At 36.1% G+C, this 15,960-nt stretch overlaps 3 protein-coding genes across 6 annotated transcripts; 1 reads left to right on the forward strand and 2 right to left on the reverse strand.

Moving 5' to 3' along the window:
- Positions 1-734: 734 nt before the first annotated feature.
- LOC143468777 (GDP-fucose transporter 1-like) lies at positions 735-7,807 on the reverse strand. 3 transcript variants are annotated; one of them, XM_076966166.1, is made up of 7 exons: positions 7,425-7,807; positions 3,211-3,384; positions 2,884-3,098; positions 2,501-2,653; positions 2,074-2,249; positions 1,811-1,999; positions 735-1,703 (listed from the first exon to the last, which is right to left on the reverse strand). In XM_076966166.1, exons 1-7 carry the CDS (start codon positions 7,484-7,486, stop codon positions 1,650-1,652), a joined length of 1,023 nt encoding a protein of 340 aa, XP_076822281.1. In that variant the 5' UTR covers positions 7,487-7,807; the 3' UTR covers positions 735-1,649. The 3 variants fall into 3 exon arrangements, with proteins under 3 accessions (XP_076822281.1, XP_076822282.1, XP_076822280.1); XM_076966167.1 differs by lacking the exon at positions 7,425-7,807 and adding an exon at positions 4,143-4,273 and having other exon boundaries at positions 735-1,031; XM_076966165.1 differs by lacking the exon at positions 7,425-7,807 and adding an exon at positions 4,143-4,273.
- A 727-nt stretch (positions 7,808-8,534) lies between these two features.
- Positions 8,535-14,289, reverse strand: LOC143469280 (growth arrest-specific protein 2-like). 2 transcript variants are annotated; one of them, XM_076966921.1, is made up of 8 exons: positions 11,923-12,059; positions 11,687-11,780; positions 11,385-11,591; positions 10,942-11,091; positions 10,733-10,796; positions 10,465-10,591; positions 9,953-10,075; positions 8,535-9,785 (listed from the first exon to the last, which is right to left on the reverse strand). In XM_076966921.1, the coding sequence occupies exons 2-8, from the start codon at positions 11,778-11,780 to the stop codon at positions 9,501-9,503; spliced, it is 1,050 nt and encodes a 349-aa protein (XP_076823036.1). In that variant the 5' UTR covers positions 11,923-12,059; the 3' UTR covers positions 8,535-9,500. The 2 variants fall into 2 exon arrangements, with proteins under 2 accessions (XP_076823036.1, XP_076823035.1); XM_076966920.1 differs by lacking the exon at positions 11,687-11,780 and having other exon boundaries at positions 11,923-14,289.
- A 465-nt stretch (positions 14,290-14,754) lies between these two features.
- Positions 14,755-15,300, forward strand: LOC143468704 (small ribosomal subunit protein uS19). Its single transcript, XM_076966058.1, has one exon. It carries the CDS (start codon positions 14,808-14,810, stop codon positions 15,249-15,251), a length of 444 nt encoding a protein of 147 aa, XP_076822173.1. The 5' UTR covers positions 14,755-14,807; the 3' UTR covers positions 15,252-15,300.
- The last annotated feature ends 660 nt before the right edge of the window (positions 15,301-15,960 follow it).

The following is a 15,960-nucleotide window of genomic DNA, read 5'->3' on the forward strand; positions in this document are numbered from 1 at the left end:
ATTAAGCGGATAATCAATTGTTCGTTTCATGGTAATGCGTAAAGGCAAAAAACGTATTTAAAATACTGTAGTGTTGCGTAATAAATGAATTGCAGCTGCGCTATACTGCAGTAACTGGCACTGATCGCATAAAACGTCTTCGTTTACTTTAGTGACCAATTTCACTTTTTGTGCTAAACTTTTCTGTACAATTTTGTCCTACAAGATGGACGCGATTGTACCGAAGTAAAAGCGACTATGAAGCTGGCACGGCCTTATATGAGTTCATTGTCGATTGTTACTGCATGGATCGTCATTGTTTCACCATAATCGCTCATAATGCAATTGCATCTTGTCTTAAAACGAACGAAGTACTGTTTATTGTGTCATAACCTAACGATGGAATTGCGAACATGTGTCCGAATTAAGCGGAGAATTGTCCGAATTAACAGGAGTTTTTTACGTTCAATTTTTACTTTTGTTCCGTTCCCGAGCATTTTGGCCGAATAAAGCGGTTGTCCGGGTTATCCGGTGTCCGAATTAAGCGGATTCGACTGTATCATGTTAGCCTATAATGCAACAATGAGTTAGACAGCAAGTTAAATTTCAATCACCGCCTCTGATTATCATGGGAATTTGGTTGCACTCTTTTCTTTATAAACGGTATAACAAGTAGTAAGCACCTTTGTAAAACGTCCATATGAAAATATTCTCACTGTTGACCGCCACGTATCATTCAGGAAAAAACACTTAGACCTTTTGAGTTGAAACTCTAATTTCGATTGACAATAAAATTCGTAGAAAACAAAGCAATTGGATTGTGCAAAATCATGCAACATTGGATATATAGCACATAATAATATACAGTTCAATTATTTCTGCACGATTACTCTTGGTGTAACACTTGGTGTGTAAATATTATTATATTATAGGCATCTGCACTAGCGTATTAAATACAGAAAATGTGTGAACACCTCAACGAACAAATTCATCGAAACAAACAATTACTGTATTCGGATGATTTTGCCAACTTCCTCAAGTGTTTATGTAACCTGCACACAAACAAAAATATTGAATCGTGTATGAGGCATCAGGATGTATGCAATTAAATTGAAGCTTGTTTGAGTTCAACATTTGGACAGGCACAGTGATTGTTTAATGTAATTTATAATAAATTCCAAACCTGCAACATATGTGCCCTATGTGGCAAAAAGTTTATAACGCAAACAAAAAATAGTGTCCGAAACCAGACAGCAGGACAAAGTGACAACGATATCATCGACATCATATAAACCTTTAGGATTTTTTGAAGTAATGATAGGTAGCTTGCTGAAATTTACTATTATCTATTGTTAAAAATTTTGAAGTAAAAAAATTTTGCATAACGTATTTCATAACATTAAAACAATGAAGTACGATGCGATTTTTTATGTTTTGATTGAAGAATAATAACGCAATCATTGAAGAGAATCAATTTACAAAATCATTTGAATTGTAAAAACTGAAGCAAAAATTTTAAAAGATTTGATTTGAAGATCTGTGGTGACTCTTTACAGAACAAGTAAATCGTAAAAAGTAATTGGAGAAATCTCTAAATGAACTAGATTTCTACACGCTAAGGTTCCAACAACTACATATGAGAAGAAAAAAGAAGGAAAAAATGAATTATCTTATACATTGCTTCTTCCTTGATTAGTGACTTTGTTCTCATTCTCATATTTTACCTGGATAGAAATTGCATTGCATTGGGACCAAAAAAGTCTAGGAATCAGACTATTCATAATGTATAATTTACTGAAGCTATTAATGGTAGATGCTCTGGTGTTGTTACCTTTTCATCATGGTTTTGTTTCATGATACTTCTTCGTACAACAGCATAAAAGAAAGAACCGCCCAAAACCATCATATTACTCAACCACCACAAAGCTGTCTTTGGCATTTGATAATACACCACCGCTAATATTGTTTGCGCACATGCTTTTGCCGTTCCGCTGATGTTGTGGGTAAGAGGAGTTGTAACCTGTTGCAAATGATCAGCAATAATCCACTAATTACGCTGTTAAATGCTTCCCAATGTTGTAGTGTGACTCCCACCTGTATTTGCCATGTTGAAATGAAACCAGTCATGAAACCGAATACACCAACAGTCACCATCACAAACCACAGATACCCACTAAATATACCTGGGTAATTTCGAAGAGCAGAAATGTCCCCAGACATTAAAAGAACAGGCAACATTAAAATGCATGAGTTGAGATTATTGTAATAACCTGTAAGACAAAAACAGCCGTTTATGGTTTGTTCAAGTTGATTGACAAGCATCAGTATAATTCAAGGTATGTGAAACACAACAGTTTTTTCTACACCAGCATAAAATAGAAATACATACAGTTAAATGGTTTACGACTTCCATTTAAAATACAAACATTTGACATAAATATGCATAATATATTTTGATGTCGGACAGTTCTAGGAAAATGTTTTAAAGCGTATAAGAGGCAAGAAACATTTCTGTACTTACCCAACCTCCAGAGATTTTGATCGACCGCTGGTAGTACTCTAGAAGTCAATATGGCATTTAAGCTTACGAACAAGCTAGAGACAATCCCATACCATACACCAGAATATGATAAATCAACCAAGGAACCTTCTGTGCTTACACCAAGCAAATATCCTGCATGGAAAACCCTTTCAATAAATTAAAAAATATGTACTAGCTAAGCAAAATTACTGACACACATAAGGTTATCGATTAATAATAGCCTGCTTGAGTACGATAATTTAGCAAAGCTAAAATAGGACACATAGTTAATGTATAATTTTGCAATATAGCATAAGAGATAAGATAGTATTGTATAATTTGTATCCTATATGGCACTTTCAAAATTTAATCACGGAAGCTACCTGCGATAATTACAAGGCAGCAAAGCAATGCTAGTGGAGGTGTAGTTCTCTTCAGCACAAAGTAAGACAGTGCCACGTTAAATAACGTTGTCAATGAGCGTCCCATATTGTAAAACGCCACACCAAGCTCTCTTAGACAAAGATTATTGAAAGTAATCATCAATACGAAGCAAATTGACACCGGTAATACCTCTCTTGATATTTTTTGGTCAAATCTGTCATAAATGATTAATGTGTATTTCATGTTCAAGTAAAACTATACTGCTACACTTTAATGCAAAATATGTGTATATATGTATATATCATACTGTTTACAATTTAACCCACCTAAGTGATGGAAATTTGCTATCTTTTCTAAACCGAGATAAGAACGAGACAAAATGGCAAAGTACAACCGCAACAAAGCACTGGAATGTTGTCGTGAAAATTGGGGCATCCAACTTTAGTTGTTTGGACTTCAACAACTGCTTGTTCAAGAACACCATTGTAATCGAAATAAACCTGCAAATGTAGATCATGTTTTCAGATTTTGATGTATAAATTAGCATAAACTGACAACTACAAAATCTGCAATGTGGCCTGACCTTAAACTAGACTCAAATTGTTTACAGTACGTTGCGAAAATCGCATTCAAAATAATTAAGATCAAAGGGAACTAAACCTATAACAGCTCTGTACTAATGAAATATCCAGCAAATGCTATAAAAATGCAATCTGGATTGAAATAAGAAGGTATGTCAATTTTGAATGAGAAATAATGCGCACAGTGGAAAATTTATTAGGCTGTTACAGTGTGTACTGATTTTTTGTTTATTTCTTACAAATTAGTGTTTAAACACTTAACTGTGTGCCTTGTTTCCTTAAAATAGGAGTGGGCTATACTGGGGTGATTTTTCAAAAACAACAGAACTGGAGTTTAAAAGGTGCCTATAGACATACCTAGGAATGTTTAAAAAAAATTTTTTGATTTCGTGCAAATTCCGGATTGAGCCCGGACTTTATGTGAAAAATTCAAGATGGCCGCCATACAAATAGACAAATCTGCAATAAATCTGCTTCCTGTCAAGCTTTTGGGCTGATTTTGGTGTCAAAAGAAGCAGAAAGTTGAGTTAGCAACACATGTTCCTAAACACATACTGTGCAAGTCACATGTGTGTGAGAAATTGGATGAGTCATGCCTACATGTCCTAAAATCAGCAGAAGTCCAAATCGGTTTATGCCAGATGTTAGAGAAACGAGAGCCGAGACTGAAGTCATACCTTCGAGTAGGCAAGTCAATTATCGCCTCAGTTGTAGTCCCGACTCTAGTGAAGCTTGTGGCTAGGGGTGGTGATGGCAAGACTACTTCCATGGCAGACGAGTTTAGCTTGGTGTTGGAGGAGAATGGTACTCACAAATCCTTCTCGCTCTATAAAGACCGCAGATTCACAAGATTGGGTCACACTGCTGGTGCGTTGGTTGATTGTGTTCTCCATTTCAAGAAGATGCTATCCAGAACTAGCAAGAATAACCTCCTTGTCAGAGCCTGTTCCCTTTACCTGGAGAATGAGTTCATTGTGGCATCACTAAAAGCATTGTCTCACTTCTGTTACAAGGTGACAATGTCTTACCTCAACATGGTAGAGCGTTGCCAGCAATCCGACCTCGTCCGGATCCTTCCTAAACTATACAAAGATCTTGAGAGGGCTAATCTGGAAACCCTGTCTGAGTTCCATGTTCCCTGGAAGCATGTGAATGCTGAATCATACAGCCCCACAACAGACCTCGACCATTACTTAGTTACTGCTATGGCCAAGCAGAGTGCACTTGGCCTCAAGATGCAATGTGGAAGAGAGTACTGGGAAGACGAGACAGAGAATAGTGAGAGGAGTACAAGGATCCATACACTAACTGAAGAAATGAGGGTAAACCTCCCCACAGAGAACTTGCTTGCAGAAAGATACTTAGCCCGATTCGGAAATCTTGCAGGACTGTCCGCAGGACATTCAAATAGATACTTTAAAGCGAAACGAATAAAAGATGATCTAATGTTTGCTAAAGATGCACCAATTGACAGTGAGCTAGAATCCTGTAAAGTGATGAAGAAGTTAGATGAAATGGAGATTGCATGGACAGAGATACAAAAAGAATTGATGAAAACTAAACTGAAGGAACGCATTAAAAAAGCAGGAGGGAGGGAGATTTCCTCAACCACCTGGTGGATCAATGTAAGGGACATGGGGGCCCAATTACAAAAGTAGAAGAGCTCCGAGCTCTGCCAACAGCATCATCATCCACGCTGAAAAAAATCATCCGCATGGAGATCCAGTACCAACGGATGATTCATCCACACGACAGCCAGGCAAATCCTAGCCTCTACTAAGTAAACAGCTTGAATGTAGATACCATGCTGGTGAACCTAGCTGTGATTCTTGGAACTGAGGATGAGGATGTTGGGACCATCTTCCCAACAGAAGATGAGGTATATGCCATCTTAACCTCTACTGCTGCAGCTTCCTCTGTTGACACAGATCAACCAGTGAAAATGTGTATTGCAGCAGCAATTCCTGAACTCCATAAAGAATACCCTATAGGAACGAATGTGGCTGTCGTGTGGGACGGAGAAAACAATCAACATCAGTGGTTTTTGGCAAGGGTCTGCCATTTAAACAATGATGGCACTGTACAATGTGACCACTACCAGCGGGTTAACGATAACAACAATACGATGTGGAGGAGACGAAAAAGAGATGACATTCAGGATGTTATTCCTGTTCAAATCGTCCCTGTCACAGTAGAGACTGAATGGGTGTTCCAAGGTGTGACGACCATTGTGTCGTTACTAAAGTGTATAAATGTTTCTCAAATCTCTAGTGTATTTCATGACATTTTTATGTGAATTTCATATACCGGTAACAAGTTATTTGTATATAGTGTTGAAATTGTCATCATTATTCTTGGATGCGACCAGCAATCTAAAATTGCACCAACAAAAATGAAAAAATTATGAAAAATAATGACCAAAATATAATAGTTTCAATGTTTTAGGAAACTTTCAAGCATGCTGGGGTTTTTGTTGCTGTTTTAAAGTAACAGGCTCAATTTTCTGCTTCTTTTGACACCAAAATCAGCTCAAAAGCTTGACTGGAAGTAAATTTATTGCAGATTCGTCAATTTGTATGGCGGCCATTTTGAATTTTTCATATAAAGTCCGGGCTCCATCCGGAATTTGAACAAAATCAAAAAAAATTTTTTGCACGTTCCTAGGTATGTCCATAGGCACCTTTTAAACTCCAGTTCTGTTGTGTTACTTGAAAAAAGTCAAAATCACCCCAGTATAGCCCACTCCTACTTAAAATATAAACCAGACTATACTTAAAACTTTAGCATGCAATTTAATATGTGTTATGCACATGTCATGTTCTACAATTTTTCCATGTAATGTAAATATTTCATACTGCATATTCATCATGATTGGAGGATATCAAAGTTTTGATAACATTTACATAATGCAAAGTAAACAAAATTCAGACATTTTTTCACACATTTTAGCTACTATTACCAAAGCTACAGAGTCTAAATACGACAAGGGTGCATTCCATGTGAGTTACATCGAAGAGCAGCGTAAAATTGGTTTAACTTAAAACTTTAAATTTATTTTGCTCTTCCATTTTTCTCCTGTTTAAATGAAAAAGAGCACAATATCTCCTTTTTTGTAGAGATTGGCATAAAGCCTTATGGCATATTCAAAAGGTACACAAAACTGACCTTCGGTATATGCATAGCATGGAATGCACCCTGGAGATATGATTTAGTTCATGACTATAAAATGACCAACTTTCCTTAAAAAAATATACATATGACATTTTTTGATAACTCAGGTATAATTCAGAATTTGCAGTTCAGTCGTGTGCAGAATTAAGCTAAACATTGCAATAAAAGTAGCTAAAATTGTTTTTTTGGTCAAAAATAATAATGTCGATTTTGCGCCTCTGTTAAAAAAGTTTGCATCATAGTTTTTTGATGGCATTTTATGGAATGATAGTCCAAAGCATACCAAAGTTTCATGCAAAATTTCAGAGAGCCCCATGGAGGATTTTTAGAGTAATCAGTTTTTTATCAAATTCACTGTATAATAAAAGAAACCAAAATTTTATGGTATTTTTTGCTATTTGGCGGCACCTTAGTGACTGATGTATGGAGCTATTGCAGCTACTTGCAAGCACCGGAGACAAACATACACAGAGATCAGAATTGTTTGGTTTAAAAGATCTAGAATGGCATAGTAAACATCACATTTTGCCTTTCTTGTAACAAGTAGTGTATTGGGAAAATAATCAGAAGTTTGAAACTTCTTTGTGTCATTTTTGCAAAACTTAAAGAGATCATTTTAAGTGTTTTAAAACATATGACATTTTGTGGTTATATACTGCATGTCTTACATTCACAGCCTCTAAATACACAACAGTCACACTGAATAGGTAATAATATATATACATGAATATTGGTCACCCTATTAAACCACTACGCCTATTCATAACGACATTAAAATTTAAACTTACCAATAAAGAATAACGACAAAGCCAATCTTCAGAGTTTTTCTAAAAAACGGTTCTTCTGCCATGGTTATATCCTTTTTGCCAACAACTTAACGTTTTTGACAACAAACGATGCAATAAAATATTAAATATGACGCCTTTAGGACTAGGCTTTTATTGGTGCTACTGCAATGACCTGTTATGGCATGACGCTGGCTGCATGCCAACGTTCTACAAAAACGGAAATTAAGAGATGGTATGATATAATTATCATTACCCTTGGACCAACGATATAAAGAACTTCTTTATATCGTTGCTTGGACTGAGGAAAGTCAACACGTTTTATTTCGTTTTTTTCATATTCTATATTAGACTGTTCACACGGTCCACTGAACAGGAGTAAGTGTCGTTAATGCCTTGCCCAAAGGCGTTACAACGGTATGACGCCACTAGATATCGAACACGGAACATAAGCCACATATCTTGCAAGGCCAGCTTTCGAATCACTGGGCTACCAAACCTACATCCTGATGCAATTCGACCGATTTTTATATTAGTTGTTTTTTATGGTGGTTTGTAGTCGGTGACCGCATGTTTTCAAGTTAGACGATTCAACGTATGGTGGTGAAACCCAGGATGACCCAACTAACATCTGTGGATTGAATAGTTCTTAGGTTGGATTGGTCAAAACAGATTTAAACACATGAGTATAAACTTCTCTTTTGCGCATGACGTCATTTTTATTTCTTTTATTTTCTTGGAGCAGCCTTACAGACTAAGACACATTAGTATAGTATAGGCAGGGTTGCCAATTGCCATACCATCCTTGTTTCTAAGATTTGTCCTTATTTTAAAGGTCCGTGTCTTATAAAATATGTTTGTCCTTTTTTCTAAGAAATATCCTAATTAATAAGCAATAAATAAGCATCTTATCTTACACGAAGTTAGCTGCATCGTCTTCTGGGTCACAATCTATTTCAATAATTAACTTCAAATTAACATCCACTGAATCCCAACAACTACACCACACTAGCAACACGTACCGATAGTAAACAGATCTGAAATTAAGACTTTCAGTGGCCTATTTCAATAACACAACACCTGCAACATAAGCCCTATAGTAATGAGTCCTAGTCATGTCTGTAAAGTTTTTATTCTGCGCGGGGAGCGTAATTTTCCGCACAGACGAAACAAACAAAATAATAACAAATAACGTGTCTGTTATTGTTATGATTGTCCTAGCAATCCCAGCCTAGATTACAACTGTTCAAGAAACAAAGTACAGAAAAGGTAGGATAGATAAAGCTAGATAACCTTAAATACTAAGCTACACAACTCAAGGCTCAACGAAATCAAATCCTATCAGGTTGAGAAAGACGTGTGGTCAGACAGCAGACGAAAATCAATATTTTAAAATTGACCTTATCTGACAGTCAATCTATAGGAAAGACGGTATTCATTTCAATACAAGTCGATCTGTATTGACACGGGATAATAAGATTGTGCAACAAAAAGCAATGCATATCAGCATTCATGTGCAGGCGTTAAATGTTAAAAATCTTTTAAGGAACCGAACAATCCGTAGGGGTTAAAATTTTCACAGTTTCGTTTTCAGACACCCGAATAAAATATTTGTTTTTTCAAGACAAAAGGAACATTTCATTGAAGAAAGAATTAGAACAAGCATAAAAACATCTTGAAGCAAAAGACACATAACAAGCAAATGTGGCTGTGGTTACAAGCCAAAGAGAATTAAAACAATTCGCAACAAGGATATAGACAGCTTAAATCATGTGACAGCACCTAGTATGGGATTGGATTTTAAACTATGCAACACTGCAATTGTATTAATCTGAGGGAACTGTACAATACAAGCTAACGCATACACAATGCTTCATTACAAGTTCAATGCTGTAAACACAAGTTTTTACAGGGCACCAGGCAAAAACGTTAGAAGCTTCAAAACAAGTGTATCAAACAAAGATTGAAGAATAGCACAGTGCAAAAACGTGTACAACAGTATATCCGTCTCTAAACAGCAACAAAACCATGCTTATCTAGTAAACATTTTTATTGCCACATTTACAACAAGGCGTTTCTTTACTTAAGTGCGGAGTGTGGCCGTCTCGTTAGTGGCACGAAGTATCCTTTGTCAGTTTTTAGAATTCTCATTGTCTCCTTGGGCGTGGCGCAACGTCTGTTGGGAGTACTAGAAACGCTGCATGAACGCGATTTCGGATTGGCCATGTCCCTTGACAAGCTGTCACATATTTCCTTTGCTGAGATCTTTGGTATGAAGTGGGTAGGGTCATGTTTTATTAGATAATGTTCCAGAGTGTCCCAGCCCCCGCCAACGCGAACCATCACGTGTCTACCGCGGAGCATCTGCCAAAGGAAGGTATAAGTATAAAGACATTAAATAAACAAACCAACAAGCAACTGCCGTGAGAGTAATCTAGAAATCTTTGTAACATGCACTATATCAGTTTTTAATTATTTTGCTCATAGTTGACAGTTAAAAGCTTTTAGAAGTTTTATGTCAGCATTCATACCCGCACAAAAATTAGTTTTCCTTCAATGCGGTATCTGCCTTCTCCGAGTCGTTCAATATCAATTTGTCCTTCAAATGGCGGCCCGTCCACAATACGGTAAACAGCATCATCTAATTTTAAAGCCTGCAAAAGTAGCAAAACAAAAGAGTGAGTGTAAACTGTTGCCAGAGTAAACATGACTTGAATGAGGCTGAAGTTTAACAATGCACTCATAACAATGGAAAATGGGTATAGTTTGAAGGCACTCTGTTATACTCAGTTGTTTGGGTCAAAGAACTACTACACTATGAAGGAAAGCCTGACAATAAAACAGTGGCTTCTTGATCATGTACAATGTTCATGTTCGAAAGTAAGGTTAAAAATTTGAAAGAGCTGCATAAAATTACTTCACCTATCACTGAACAGATAAAAAATCATGGATGTAACAGGTTTCCTTTTGTCTATGTAACAAAGTACATCCTTCACAAAGACAATAACAAATAGAGCCAATATTCACAGCAACACTGTTGTACCTTTGCCCTTGTTTTTACATTCATTGATATTGGCAGAGGTTGCGATTGTTCAACAAACTTAATTCTTTTCTCCTCTTCTTCAATTTCCTCCTCAAGCTCCACAAGTTCTGGAGCAATTATCCCATGCCTGGGATATAATAACACACGACTTCCTGACCCAATTGCACGTAAAATGTATCATACCCCAAACTAGTTAAGTTGTTAACTGTAGTTCACTTTCTATGCGAAATCATTCAAACTTAAAAACAGATAAAAAAATCTTAACTACCTTGCCGCTATCCGAGCAACATCAAGTAGACATAAAATAACGTTTCTTGGCTGTTTCTGTAAAACTGTAACAAGGACGTAAAATTACCTTGAATGCAAAACTTCTGATTTTAACAGCCTGACAAAAACATATTGATTCACAGCAAAAATAAACAAAACGCTTTAAAATTAAATCTATTAAAATTCGACAAAAACACAGTACATATGTACCAAGACATTCTGATTCAAACATGCAGACTTCATCGACTCCAAGCTGGCGACACCAAGTGATGAAATTTGCGGCATTGTCCCGAGCCAAAAATGAACCAGGTTGGGCAGATTTTTTGTATTTTGGTGGCAGAGGCAGAGGCCTGACTATATCTTCACATAAAAACATCTTGTATTGTACAGTATGTATAGAAAACTTGGCAATTCATTTCGACTATCTTAATCTTGGTCCCTAATGAATTAAGCAAATTAGTTGTATTCAGAAAATAAACCAGGATTAACCAAACAAGAATGAATACACAAGTAACAAACGTACATAACACTGCTATAATTCACTGAACGTCCGACAAGTTGTAAAAGGCAGTACCAAGATTAAATTAGCACTAAGCAGATATTTAAACCGAATAAAACAACCGCAAAAGTTGATATTTGAAGTACTATCATACCTCTCCTAGCAATACTTTGCACAGAGGTCGGTCTTCCCCCATTAACGATAGGATTTGACGACTTAATATAAGCTGACTTTGGCCTATTTTGGTGCTTGTCTATCTTCTCTGACGGAAGTGCAAGGCTACAGATGATGTTGGCCAATTCACACAATGCTGCTCCTGTCTGCAAATCTTCCATCAAACTCGCTTCTCCGAAGTTTCTCCCTAATAAGAAACAAAGAAGAATAATACAAATGTTGCCACATCAGCAGACATGACCCTGTCTTAGAAGGAATAATGTTGAAAGTTGCGAGTCATACTTGGGAAAAATACATTTTTATGATTCATTTGTGGCTTCGTTGGTGCACTCGCTGTTACCACTAATATGTCATAGCAGTGTGGAACAGATTGCATCTATGTACACGAGAAGTGTAAGTCATTTGGTATAACCTATTATTTAATGGTTATATCAATGCTTATTTATATTATTATTAATGGTGCATATCACTGCCAACTTCATCACAACAACGATAGCTGAGATTAGGGGATAATTTACCCAGTAGTTTCGACAACCAATCTGCCAGATCTTCTTTCAACGGAATGAGCGCCTTTCTCTGTTGCTCTGCTATCTTGCTCATGATTGGAGATGACATGGTTTCATCTCTCCAATCTTCACTTATTTGTTGCTTCGGCTCTTCTGGAAAGAGCAGCTCATAGTCTCGTTTTTCACGAAAAACTCGATAATTTTCCATGACGCCTCAAAAGAGGAACCCACTTATAAACAGTTTACCATGAAGGAAATGAAGACCAAGCAAGTTCTGCCAGTGTAATAGCAAGTAATCCAGAAACCTATCTTGTAACTCCAGCATGGGTATATATTATAGAAATTACATCATTTGTACATTAATATTCATTACGCATAAAACTGAACTTGCACAATGCAGCACAAACTTGAATTTCCTATAAAACGTGATAAGCAGAATTTGTACTAGCATTCAACTACTGTATTTGATTTACTTGTCTGACACATCAAATATAGTTACACTGTACTTTTTTACGTAATCAAAGGCAATGCATGCTTCAATAACTAGCCAGTGCTATAACGTCTCAGAGTTATTGCAATTAACAGTAACACCAATGATAGCATAATTACCGTAAAACCTCTATTTCACCGCCATAGCGCTCTATTTTTCAACTCTTGTTTAAAAGTGGCGTTCTATTAGAGGTGACGTTCAATTAGAGGTTGGCGCTCTATTTTTCGACTAGCTGGTCAGAATTATCAGTAGAGACCTGCTAATACAATTCCGCCGCTAAAAGTGGTGTTCTATTAGAGGTGGCGTTCAATTAGAGGGAGGCGCTCTATTTTTCTACCCTTCTTTAAAAGTGGCGTTCTATTAGAGGTGGCGTTCAAATAGAGGTGGCGGTGAAATAGAGGTTTTACGGTAGCTTATGGAATCCTTCATCATGATAACTTGACATACGAAACAGCAAGCTATATAATTTAATCAAAGCACGAAATATGAAAATTTTTAATAAAACACCATCCAGGCAAACATTGCAATAAAATTCACTGTCTTCTACATTATTTGTTGATTTGTCATAATGCAAGTTGGTGTTCAAATAACTTAACTTAATTATTATTATTATATAGTTGAACTATGCTTGCAAAAAAATGCCAAGCAAATTGTTGCGCAAGTCTTGTGTACATGTTCTTACCTTTTCAGTATGCCGTTGTAAAAGAACACACTACAATGCACATGAAACATAAGACCGCTAACCTATAGAACTTCTTTGGAAAGTATTAACTGTGTATATAACTTTAATATATACATACCAGTATCCAATCATGAAAACAGTTTCCAAGTTTCATACAAAACCTGATTGTGTTTTCCTTCTGTTTTAATTTTTTATTTTATTGTTGTTTTATTTTATTTCTTTTTCTGTTTATCATACAGATGATGTATAAGTCTGAAAGTGTATGTGGAAACTGCCTACCGGTAGCCTACAAATTTTTAGATTGTTATTATTTTTTACTGATCACCAACAAAATCTAGGGACAACTTTTGGATAAGCTGGCCTAAACTTGCTGCTTAGTGCTCCATAGTACAGTCGTAGAAAGTTTGAAACTGTGCACAAAGAGGCCATGAACAAGATTAATCAACAAACACGCTGAACTTTTTCACGTTACAAATTGATTTATTATATTGTATTGTATTGTTTATTTTTTGCAATTAACTGTGTGGAGCGAAAGTTACGATGCTAACCATTGTAGTTATATCACAATAAAACCACACGCTCACGAACAGTAAACGAGTGGGAAAAAGTGGAAAAGCCAGGGCTTAAAACATGCAAGATAACAATTGTGCTACATGATGGTAGGTTAGCATTAATATACAAATTACAAACCAGGCAAAATTGCTTACAGTTTAAACACAATTTGTATTCATAAGTTTGGCAATAAATAAACAAAGAATTAAAGTCTTAATGCACGTTGTCACATTAAAATTATTACCGGCACATTAACACTCTCACAAACAATTTCTCAGCACTGACGTCACATAGGCTATGGATATGAACTTTTTACTTATGACGTTATGATCAACGTTAATCAAACATTTTATTTTTCTTTAAAAGCACGGTAGGGACCTAAAAACAAGCCATGAACGGAAAAAAGTGACAAAGCGTGCTTAAAAATAATTAGGGTAATACAGTAATAATTGCTGGCAACAACTAGCACGGCCACTAAGAAACCACCATAATGAATAAATCAATCATAATCAGCTGTTAAAATCATATTTAAAACTAAAACAACTGAAAAGAGAAACCACACAACACATTATGCCTACGGGTGCAACCGTTGTTCCAATAATTTCCATCAATTGAGTTTAGTTCCTTGCCTTCCACGAAACTCGTAAACTGACAAAGGTTACTATGAGAAATATGGGTTTGCATAAGGGTATTCCCAAAAGACTAATGACGTCAAACTACGAATGGCTGTGTGACGTTTAAGTTTATAAAAAAAACTTTAGTTTTTATCATGATAAAGACAACATTAAAAATTCATTAAAATTCAATAAAGTAGCAATTTGTAAAGTAGTGTTAAAAAAATTCGTTAAAATGGAAAAGATGGAAGCAAGACTGGAAAGACTAATATGACATTAAAATCATATAATTCAAATTAATTTCAAAGATTTTGAAAAAAATTAAAGAATTAAAAAAGTTATAGATAACAGTAGTTGTAATTACAATTTTAAGCAATATATTTTTTATACGTTGTTAGATTTTTTTGTTAAAGATATGATTCTCTTCTACTTTTAAAGTGACTTATTTGCCACTTAAAATTATATGATTTAATATTAGCTTTTGTTAAAAATCGCTGCTGGTTTCTTGCTGAACTTTCTTTTCGTGTGTGTTAGAAAGGTGGTTGGCGTGTTCTAAAAAATGGCAGAACAAACGCAGCAAATTCCAAAAAAGAGAACTTTTAGGAAGTTCACCTACCGCGGCGTAGATCTAGATCAACTATTAGACATGTCCAGAGAGCAGTTGATGGACTTGTATTGTGCTCGTCAAAGGCGTGCGTTTAGCCGTGGCGTTAAGCGCAAGCACAATGCTTTGTTGAAGAGACTTCACAAAGCCAAGAAGAATGCTCCGCCGATGGAAAAACCCGAAGTCGTCAAGACCCATCTTCGTAACATGATCATCGAACCCGAAATGGTCGGAAGCATGGTTGGTGTTTACAACGGTAAAACCTTCAATCAGGTTGAAATCAAACCAGAGATGATTGGCCATTACTTGGGCGAATTCAGCATCACTTACAAGCCTGTCAAGCACGGTAGGCCCGGTATTGGTGCCACCCACTCCTCAAGATTTATACCACTGAAGTAAACATTAAATATTTGCTGCTATGTGGTTAAAATAAACAAAACTCAACAGATCTTAATGCATTGATTTGTATCTGCAAGGCTAGTCAAGTCAAATTTGTCCAGAGCGTATATAGCTAAGTTTAGGGCATACTTTAACCACCAGTTTTATAATTCTAAAATGAAATTAGCAACCAACCAGTACTATAAAAGTTTACAGCAGCCCAAGTATGATAGTTTGAGATGACAAAGTGATGCTAGGTCTGTAATTTGAACACTATTTAGGCCATATCCTTGAGCGTTTGCCCAATGTAAAACCATTATTTCTATTGTGAATCTTATGATTATGCTGAAAATATGGTACTCCCTTGCTATCACACCGATGTGAGGTGGCTGGTACTTGCATTCTGCTATCACACTAACTCCTATTTACCCCAATACTTAAACATACTCACAACCTCACCTAAAACTACATCCATAATACGCATCACCCTATCAACTAGTTGTGGGTTTTACGAAGTTGCCCTATATATTTTATCTGTAACTAACTTTTAATTCTGGGTTGAAAGTTAAGACATATGCATGCTTGATATTTACAGTATGTAAGTTTTGGTGACAATGTTGTTGTACCTGTACGCATGCAGTAGAATTTATCTTACAGGGCTGATTATGATATGTTATGAAAGGTTTATCAAGTGAGTATATATGCAAATTTCATATAGGTGCAATTCCAA

Source organism: Clavelina lepadiformis, chromosome 8, assembly GCF_947623445.1.
Source record: "Clavelina lepadiformis chromosome 8, kaClaLepa1.1, whole genome shotgun sequence".
Classification (NCBI taxonomy): Eukaryota; Metazoa; Chordata; class Ascidiacea; order Aplousobranchia; family Clavelinidae; genus Clavelina; species Clavelina lepadiformis.

Excerpts from the sequence above, each read along its gene's own strand:
- LOC143468777 (XM_076966165.1), bottom strand. The coding sequence starts at position 4,234 with ATGGAAGTAGTCTTGCCATCACCACCCCTAGCCACAAGCTTCACTAGA. Across the intron at positions 3,385-4,142 it reads ATTGACTTGCCTACTCGAAG|GTTTATTTCGATTACAATGG; the intron begins GTATGACTTCAG and ends CTACATTTGCAG. Across the intron at positions 3,099-3,210 it reads AGCAAATTTCCATCACTTAG|ATTTGACCAAAAAATATCAA; the intron begins GTGGGTTAAATT and ends CATTTATGACAG.
- LOC143469280 (XM_076966920.1), bottom strand. The coding sequence starts at position 12,118 with ATGGAAAATTATCGAGTTTTTCGTGAAAAACGAGACTATGAGCTGCTC. Across the intron at positions 11,092-11,384 it reads GCAAAGTATTGCTAGGAGAG|ATATAGTCAGGCCTCTGCCT; the intron begins GTATGATAGTAC and ends TTTTATGTGAAG. Across the intron at positions 10,076-10,464 it reads ATGTAAAAACAAGGGCAAAG|GCTTTAAAATTAGATGATGC; the intron begins GTACAACAGTGT and ends CTACTTTTGCAG.
- LOC143468704 (XM_076966058.1), top strand. The coding sequence starts at position 14,808 with ATGGCAGAACAAACGCAGCAAATTCCAAAAAAGAGAACTTTTAGGAAG.